The sequence below is a fragment of the Corapipo altera genome, unplaced genomic scaffold (genome assembly GCF_003945725.1).
Source record: "Corapipo altera isolate COAL_440 unplaced genomic scaffold, ASM394572v1 67, whole genome shotgun sequence".
NCBI lineage: Eukaryota > Metazoa > Chordata > Aves > Passeriformes > Pipridae > Corapipo > Corapipo altera.
Window position 1 is genome coordinate 7,167,828 of NW_020884906.1, and position 9,093 is coordinate 7,176,920.

At 65.5% G+C, this 9,093-nt stretch overlaps 2 protein-coding genes across 2 annotated transcripts; both read right to left on the minus strand.

Annotated features, from left to right (window-relative positions):
* Positions 1–71: 71 nt before the first annotated feature.
* Positions 72–3,414, minus strand: TMEM119 (transmembrane protein 119). Its single transcript, XM_027651923.1, has 2 exons — positions 3,233–3,414; positions 72–1,556 (listed from the first exon to the last, which is right to left on the minus strand). Exons 1-2 carry the CDS (start codon positions 3,412–3,414, stop codon positions 785–787), a joined length of 954 nt encoding a protein of 317 aa, XP_027507724.1. The 3' UTR covers positions 72–784.
* A 3,377-nt stretch (positions 3,415–6,791) lies between these two features.
* On the minus strand, positions 6,792–8,759 carry SELPLG (selectin P ligand). The gene is made up of 2 exons (XM_027651922.1): positions 8,706–8,759; positions 6,792–7,946 (listed from the first exon to the last, which is right to left on the minus strand). The coding sequence occupies exons 1-2, from the start codon at positions 8,718–8,720 to the stop codon at positions 6,792–6,794; spliced, it is 1,170 nt and encodes a 389-aa protein (XP_027507723.1). The 5' UTR covers positions 8,721–8,759.
* Positions 8,760–9,093: the final 334 nt, after the last annotated feature.

Consider the following 9,093-nt stretch of genomic DNA (forward strand, 5'->3'; position numbering starts at 1 on the left):
GTCCCACTGCCGGGCTCCAGAGAGGCCAGAGCCCAATCCAGCCCGGGGAGGGTCCTGTAGGAGCAAAGGGACACTGGGAATGTCCCCTGGCCCCCCACAGCTGCAGAGAAACATGGAAAAGGTCTGCAGAAGAGATGTTTATTTCTAGCCAGAGGGGTTAAGGAAATGAGGCAAAAGTCCAGCTGGGCTCTGGGACATGCTTTGGGGTGAAAAAAATGAAAGGATGGGCCCTTGTCCCTAAATCCTCATCCCTCCTCCCCTCGGGTGGCCAAGGGCAGCCTGTCCTTGTGGCCTCAGTGCCAAAGCCATGGGCAAAGCCACCCATGATGCCCATGGTCTCATGGAGCCCCTGCCCCGCTGCCCAGGGAGGGGACAGCTACAGATCTTGGCCCTGGTCCTGTCCCTCTTCCTGAAGGGACACAGCTCCCAGCCATGTGTCCAGCCCAGGAGACTGATCAGTAAAATAATGTTTGGGAGGAAGCTGTTGGCACAGGAAGGGCAGAGCCAGAGCTGGGGTGGGAAAAGCCCCTTGGGCAGCAGGAGCAGGGGCTGCTGGCATTCCAGCCGTGGGGGAAACCAGCAGCTACCAAAAAACCCCGTGGATTTACCACAGTGTCCCATTGGCACAAGGGGGGGGGGGCTCAAGGGGGCTGGGGAGGGTGAGGGAGCAGGGTCTTCATCGGGGCTTCCTTGAGCCACCACGTACGTACGGAGCGTTGATCCATGTCCATCACGTGTCCCAATCTGGCGGCTCCTCAGGCTCACCCGGGACCGTGTCCCTGCCTCAGACTCCAGAGGGGGCTGAGGAGCCATCCTGGGGCACGTCAGGGGTCTCCTTGCCCCCTGCTCCCGTCGCTCCTACCACTTCCTCCACACCTGGGTTTTGGGGAGAGGGCTTAGCAGGTTGGTCATCCGCCAACTTCTTGCTTCCTTCCTCTTCTTCCTTCTCTTCTTCCCCGGTGGGATTCTGCTCAGCCTGGGCCCCGTTGGCCAGCGGTGCCCTGGGGGGTGATTTGAGGCTCTGGGCCGCTGCCAGGATGTCCGCCTGGAGCTGCCGGCTGCCGTCCAGCGGCTCCTCCGCGCCCGGCTCGGGGGCCTTGTCGGGCACCTCGCTGAAGGCCCGGGGCCCCCCCACCTTGTCCCGCTCATCCACGTACTTCTGCTTGGGGAAGGACGAGGGGTAGTAGGCGGAGGCCTTGTGCTTCTGGCGCACGATGACGGCGGCGCAGATGATGAAGAGGAGCACGAAGGACAGCGAGCCCACCACCACCACCAGCAGCAGGTACTCCTTGAAGAAGTCCACCAGCCCGTCCAGCACTCCCGGGGCAGAGCTGTTGGTCACGGTGGTCCCCCCTGCGTCCCCCACCGTGGGGCTGATCCGGGGGGTCGCCGGGGGGGCGGGTGGTGTGGCTGACGCCTCATCCCCGTCCCCACTGCCCCCCGTGTCCGGCAGCACCAGGGGGTGTCGGGGAGCTGCCGTGTGTGCTGGGGCTGCCAGCAGCGCCAGCAGCAGCAGCCACATCGCCGACCCCATTCCCGGGATCGTGCACAGGGACCTGTGGGATGCAGAGGGGAGGGTGGAACATTAACACCCCACAGAGCAAACCCCCCAAACCCTGCCTCAGGCCAGCCCCCACCCCAAACCCCCCAGCACAGGGGACTCCGACACTCGCTATTCCACATGCCTGAACTTCCTCGTGGAAATCAAAAGGCAGCTCCGGTCCTCTTGCTCTGCCAGAGGGAGGGGCTCCGTTTGTCTTCCGAGGATGCGGAGCAAACCCAGATGGAAGGAGCTGAGTGGGATTGCTCAAGGCTGGGGAGCCAGGGCTGCTGCCAGCGACCAGCTCCAGACAACAGTCATTGGGCTGATTAGAAAATTCCTGAAAAATGGAGGTTTGCAGTGGAAACTTTGACATGAGCGACGCTGCAACGAGGCCGGGCGGCATTTCCCAACTGCCCGTCCTGGACCGTTACACACCATTCCCAGCTAAAAATAGGCTGGGGCAGGATTTCACCCTGGAGCCGCCACGGCGGCCGAGTGGAGCCGGGATGGGACCCTCTGGAGCCTGTACCAAGGGGCAGCCCCGGAGCTGGGACACAGTAAAGGGGGGTCTTGGGGGTCCCAGCTGCCTGGATGTCCCCAGGGAAGGGGGAAGACCAGCTACATCCGTGTGCTGGGCTCCACTCCCCCATGGGGTTGGATCTGCCCAATGATGTGCTGTAGGACACGGGATACACGTTTCCCATCCCAAAGGAATGGCCCCTCAGGGGTTTGGGAGAGAGATGTGACCGTCCCCACCACGTCGCGACACATTCTCAAGGGACGTCAGCGTGTGCCACGCCACGTAACACCATGGAGCCATTCCCAGGGCTCTTCCCCTCCACACGGCTCCATGGGAAGGTCTTGGGAACCAGCATTCCCCGGCTCCATGAGCAGGGACTACCCCCCTTAGCAATTCCCCCCAACCTCAGGCCCCCCAAACCTCAACCCGCCTCCCATTTCTCCCCAAACAAATCCAGCCCAGCAGTGCTGCGGGCCGGGAGGGATCGAGCAGCAGGACTTGGCTTCCAGGCCCCTTCCTGGCTGTACAATCTGGTTTCCATTAAACCAGAGCAAACAAACGGCAGCAGAGGCAGGAGGTGCCCCTGGACCCCCGACCCTCCCGGCTCACACAGGCATCAGTGCTGGGCTCAGAGCAGTAACCAGCTCCTTGAGGATGAGGGTTTTTGGGGAGCTGGAATGAGCCCCTTCATCCTCCCCCTTCACTGCAGAGAGGGGCCCCTCAGCAGGGAGAGGGGTCCTGGGATGGCATCAATTCCCGATCAGCAAACGGAGCTGAGGAGCAGCCCCTGGCATGGAGGGGCTGAGTGGAGCCCAAAGCTGTGCCAAGAGCAGGGCCTGGCACCACGGCCACTGCCAGTCCTCCATCCCCATCCCAACCCCAGCCCAGCCCACCCTCACCCACCCAGACCGACAGAATGTTCCTGGCTCCAGTTCTGCTTCTCTCTGCTCCCAAAACACTCCAGAAATTCAGGATTTCGGTGTTGTCTGGGCACAGCACCCTCTGACTCCCGCCTGGGAACACAGCCATGTGGCCAACACCAACCCATGTCCCGCCGTGGGGACCATGCCCAGCCCTCACCGCAGCACCCCCGGCCATAGGGCTGCCTGTGCCCCCCTAGGAGCCCCCCCAAAATCGGGGACAGCCTGGCACAGCCGTGGGATCCTCACCTTGCCTGCAGCTGCTGCGTCGGCAGAAGGGAGAGGGGAACGCAGGGTCTGTCCCACACACCTCGAGCCCCTTTCTGCTGCTGCTGGGATGGAGCCTCCTCCTTCTCCCTCTTCTCCTCCTTCTCCTCCTCCTTCTCCTCCTCCTCCTCCTGCGTCGCAGCCCAGGACCAGCTTGTTCTCATTAGGGCCGGGATGGGGAGGGGGTGTGGGAGGCCAGGGAAGGGCAGGCAGCCCCCAGCCCCCTCCCAGACGAAATCCAGCTGGGGTTGGGGATGTTTCCTGCTTTCTTTCCCTGTCAGCAAAAGGCAGGAGCCCTGGTGCTCACCATCACCACTGTAAGGGGCCACTTTTTGGGGTGCAAGTGGGGAAGGGGATCACACAAGGGGGGTGTTGCAAAGGTGTTTTTATCCACAAGGGGGTAGGTAAAGCCCCATATGAGGGTCTGAGGAGGGCAGAGAAGGATGTGGGCTCAGTGCTCTGGCATTACTGGCGGCTGGCAGCGGGGTAAACAGGGCTTGGGACCCCCTATGTTATTACAGGAGACCATTTCCTAAACAACTCAGCCTGGAAATGCTCTGGCACGGGCACCTCTGCCTTGGGGGTCAGGCAGGAACACAAGCTGGGGGTCCCCGCGGTTCCCCAGACCAACGTGGCAGTTCCCCAGGATGTGGTCTCCAGTCTGGGGGTCCGGGGGCGTCGCCTGGGCCCCCCCACCCGCCGGGGCTCTGCCTCCCCCCACCCTGGTCCCTCGTCCCGGGCTGAGGTTGCTCAAGAGGCTGCAGCCGCTGCGTGACCTCATCCTGTTGCTATTTTCCTCTGCTCCTCCCTGGGGACCTGCCAGACCCCTCAAAAAGCCCCCGCCAGCGTCCGGGGACCGCGGGGCCGAGGGAGTCTGTCCCCGTGTCCCGCGGGAAGTGGCGCCGTTTGAGGTCCAGCCGCCGGCGCTGCTCCCGAAATAACGGGTCGGTCCGTCCGTCCGTCTGGCTGCAGCCGCGGCTCCGAGCAGCTGCTGGGGCGGCTGTTCCCGGCCTTAAGTGCTCAGTGATGAAATCTTAGAGGGGAAGGGGGAAAAGCGAGGGGAGGCCGTGGCGGGGGTGAGCGGCCGCGGCCGAGAGGAGTTCCAGAGGCGTCCGGGCTCGCTCCTGCAGCCCAGATGGGGATGGGGCTGAAATTCCCCATCCCATGCACCCAGCGATGCCGGCATTGGGCTGAGTCTCCTTACCCAGGATCCCCATCCCAGTCTGCCCTGGGTCCACATCACTCCTCATCCAGAGTCCCCATCCTTCCTAGCTCAGGGTTCCCATCCCTCCTTGTCCCAGGTTTACATCCCACGTCACCCAAGGTCCCCATCCCACCCTGCTCAGGGTCTCTATCCCTTCTTCTCCAGGGTTCCCGCTCCTCCTCGCCCAGGATCCCCCTCCCCCCCCGCCCAGTGTTCCCTCCTCCCCGCCGGGATCCCTCCCGAGCCGGGCAGTCTCGGTGCCAGCGCCCACGGGCCATTACGATGCCGTTTTTGATTGCGGCGGGCGCGGGCTCTGCCCCTCGGAGCTGGGCAGGGCCGGGACCGCCCGACCCGCCGTGTAATTTGGGGCCGCTGGAACGCGGGGCCGCGCAGGGCTCGGCACGACGGCACCGCCCGCCCGGGGAACCTGCAATTTGAGGGATTTCGGCCCCGCTCTGCTTCTAATTTACCTCCTGGGGCTGCGCTTTGCTGTGCCAGCAAAATACTCCGAGGGGACCCATCCTAAGGAGCTGCACGTGGTGCATGGAGCCCTGTGCCACCCTCCACCCCGTGTCACCCACAGCCTGGTGCCACCCACGGCCCTGTGCCACCCACCACACGTTGCCCTCCCGCTGCCTGAGGATCCTGCTGTGACACCGCCCTGGCTTCCCGCAGATTCCTGTGCCGTGAGCTGGGCGGTGGCAGCCCCACAGGACCTGCTGACGATTCCAAATAGGGCGATTCCCAGCTCCTGGCAGCTCCAGCGGTGGAGGAAAGTTTATCCTCGCTGGGCTCCTGCTCCAGAGCAGTCGGTGCAGGGATGGGAGAGCAGGAACAACCTCTCCAACCTACATCCCCCCACCTCCTCGGGACACACCGGCCTCATCCTCACCTGGAGTGGGGGCAGGGGCTGGATGAGCCACTGCGGGGTGGAGATGGATAATGGGAGCATCCCTTTGCCTCCTGTGGATGTTCTGTCTGGCAAGGGCCTGGTACCCACCTGCGTGGGGACACAGTGGGACAAAGCAGGGTGGCATCACCACGGACAGCGTGTCCCACCTGGGGACCAGCCCTGGCCAGCGGATGTGGGTCAGTCACCCAGCTGACTCACCCGTAAACATTTACATTCCCGGTGGGATCAGGGCTGTGCAGCTGCCAGGAGCCAGATGGAAAATATCCCAAGCACAGTGTGAATGTAAACAGGCAGCGGGGCTGGGGTGCAGGTGGGACACTGTACTGGGAGACCCCCAGATGGACACCCCAGAGGGGCTTTTGAGGAGGCTGCAAACTTGGGGACATGGGGATGGGGATATGGGGATGGGGATATAGCAATGGGATGTGGGGATGGGGATGCTGAATCTGTCAGGGTGGGGATGGAGAGATGGGAACATTGAGTCTGGCTATGGCAGGAATGGGGATGTGGGGGTGGGGATACTGAGCCCAGGTGGAACAGGGATGGGAAGATGGGGACACTGAGACTGGCAGGGCAGGGACAGTCTTTGGCCACTTCTGCTCCCTTGAGTGGCTCCCTCATCACTGAGCACAGGAAGGGGGCCAGTTGGTGACCCGAGGAGTGACTGACTCCTGCACACGGGTGGAGGTGGGACCTGGGAGCAAACCTGAGCCCCCTCCAACCCCGGTGGGACTCTTGTTGGCTGCTCATGGCTTTGCTCTCCCCATCCCTTCCATTCCCAGTCCCGGGTAGGCAGGGACAGCCAGGGACAGCACCACTGGACGAGGCCGAGACCCTGCGGTGCTCCGGCAGCAGCAGCCGCACCTGATCGGCAGCCACAGCCCCGAGCCGTCGCTGCAGCGACCGCAGGCAGGAACACGTTGAGCCACGAGCGGTCCCGTCCCGTCCCTTCCCCCCCGGCATTTCCGCCCCGGCCCCGCCGCCCCTGCAGCGCCCACGAGGCCGAGACCACCGGGGAGGGGTACCGGGAGTTGCGGTCCCCAAGCCCCTGGTCTGGCCCCTGCCCGGCGAGGGGCGGCCGCGGGTTTCGTTTCTGCTCCCCCGGGGGGCCGCGGGAGGAGGATGGAGAAGCGAAATTTGGGCAGCGGGATGTGGGCAGGCGACGGGGCGGGGAGGGGGCTGGGGCTGGCGGGCGCTGTCCCTGCCAGGAAGAGACCACCGCGTCCGCGTAACACTTTAATGGGATCAGCCTCGAGGGCTGAGCTCGCCGAGGGGGAAGCGGCTCCATTACGCCGGTCCAAGCGAAAACATGAACCCGAAGGGACGGGAGTCCCCTGCCTGTGGCTCGCCTGGGAATCAGGCACATGCCCCTGGCACTGCCGCCGGTCCCCCAGCACTGTGGGATGCAGGACCCATCCCGGGGCTCAGGACTGCTCCGGCAGGAAGCTGCTGAGAGTCAGGTTGTCCCCGTCGGGCTCGGCGCTGCCGTCGTGCAGCCGCTTGTGCCGCCGGGCGGGGACAGGCCGGGGCCCCGCGGCCGCCTCGGCGTCGGCCAAGAGGGACGAGATACAAACCATCTCGGTGCGGCTGAGCCGGCGGTGCCCCGTCCGCGCCCGCCGCCACAGCAGCGCCCCCAGCACCCCCGTGCTCACCAGGAAGGTGGCGGCCACCAGCCCCAGCAGCAGGATGGCCAGCAGGCACTTGCCCATCACCCCGCTGGGGTCCCAGGGCACCGCGGTGCCCGTCGGTGTCGTGTCCCCAGGGGCCGAACGGGTCGGTGCAGGGGGAGCTCCGGCTTTCTTGACTTTCCTGTACCCCGTGGTGGTGGGGCCGAGGGCTGGGGGGGCTGTTGAGGGTGGCCCTGTGGAGGAGGTGCTGTCCGTGCCACCAGCCACTGTCCCCTCCTTGCCAGGTGGTGTGAGCCAGCTGGGGGTGGTGCTGATGCTCCTTTGGGGGGCAGCCGATGTGCCGGGCCCCAGCAGCTGGTCGGGATCAGGGGAATCAGTCTCATCCGTGGGAGTGGCTGTGGCTGGCACTGTGAGTGCCTGGTTCAGGCTGGCGTTGGTGCTGGGGGACGGTGGTGCAGAGCTCAGCAGCTGGTCGGGATTGGGGGAGTCGGTCTCATCCACGGGATCAGCTGTGGTCGACACTGTGAGTGCCCAGAGCAGGCTGACGCTGCTGCCAGGCACTGCTGCTGGTGGTGCAGAGCTCAGGAGCAGTTCGGGATCAGGGGAATCAGTCTCATCCACGGGATCGGCTGTGGTTGGCACCCAGAGCAGGCTGGCGTTGGTGCCGGGTGCTGGTGGTGGCACAGAACTGCCCTCGGGCTGCTCACTGCTGATCAGCGCGGTGGCAGCGTGGCTGTGCCCCGGTGTGGCTGCGGTGGCACCGAGGTCCTGCCCACCGTCGTCCCTCTTCCCGCGGGAGAGGGGCAGCGCCCGCCCGGCCGCCTCCCAGAGCCACTGCCCGCCCCGGGGCTGCCCCGGCCCCGGCTCCAGCGCAGCCCCGCACACCCGCGGGGGGCTCAGCACCAGCATCACCAGCAGCACCAGCACAGCCCGGCCCGGCGCCATCGGGACCTGCAGGGGACAGAGCGGGCAGGTGACATCGGGGTCCTGCTCCCGCGGGAGGATGCTGAGCCCTGAACTGCTCCAAGGTGGGATCGCACTCCAGCCAAGGATCCTCCTCCCCTCCTGGAGAGGGGCCCTTGGGTTTGGGAGCCGGAGGATGCGCCCACCAACCTCCTCCTGCCGCTGCCCCGCCGCGGGAGCTCAGCCCCGGGGAAGGTTTTGATAAGGAAGTTGAGTGTCTGGAAATGGGAAATCAGCCGTGATGGAGGCGGGCAGTTGCGGGATGAGTCTCCGTGTGGAAATGAAACCACAGGGATCTCGCCCACGTTTCGACAGACCCCCCACCCCAGGGTGCCCGTCCTGCCCCTCTGCCCGCCAGGCTGGCACAGGGCTCCAGGGCTGAGGCCACCTTGTGCCTGTGCCTCCGTGCTGGAGCGGGAGAGTCAAACCTCCCCCAAACCCACCCCAAAGGCCCCCAAAATCCCCTCCTTCCATGTCCATCACCAATATCCCCCCTGGTAGCCCCAGTGGGCGGAGGCCACCGCGGTTCCTGTGGCTCCACATCCAACAGCATCCAGACATCCTCACACGGACCAACGCTCTGAGCATTCCTGGGGGGCTCCCACATCCCCAAAGCGCTCACCTGCCTCCCAAAAGACCCAGGGACCAGCCCTGGGCGTGGCACCCTCAGGGACCCCGAGCACTCCCTTTGCACCCACAGCATCCCCAGGACCGAGCCCAGTCCAGCATCTCCCCAGCGGGGCTCACCTGTGCCGGGGACATCGCGGGATCCGAAGCTGCAGCGGTGACGGGATCCACCGGCGAGGGCCCCGCACGGGGGGCGAGGGCAGCCCTGGCACCGGCACCCGTAGGGTGTCGTGGGCCACCCTCCCCTGCACCTCCCGGGCGGGGAAGGGAAGGAGCGCAGAAGGGCGGCTGCGGTTTCGGAGAGCGGCGGGGGAAGGACGTCACTGAGAGTGGGGCTGCGGGTACCCACCGGGGAGGGTGGCAGGGGGTGGGGTGCGCCCCAGAGAGGGGCCTCTCGCCCTCGGCGTGTCCCTGGTGCCCGGTGGGAGCCCCCGGCCCGGCCCCACCGGCGGCCCCGAGGAGCTGCTGCGTAGGGGCTGGTGTCACCCTGAAAGCAGAAGTGACACAA

Coding starts and splice junctions, on each gene's coding strand:
- TMEM119 (XM_027651923.1), bottom strand. CDS start 3,414: ATGAGAACAAGCTGGTCCTGGGCTGCGACGCAGGAGGAGGAGGAGGAG. Junction 1,557..3,232: donor ACGCAGCAGCTGCAGGCAAG/GTGAGGATCCCA, acceptor TGCATCCCACAG/GTCCCTGTGCACGATCCCGG.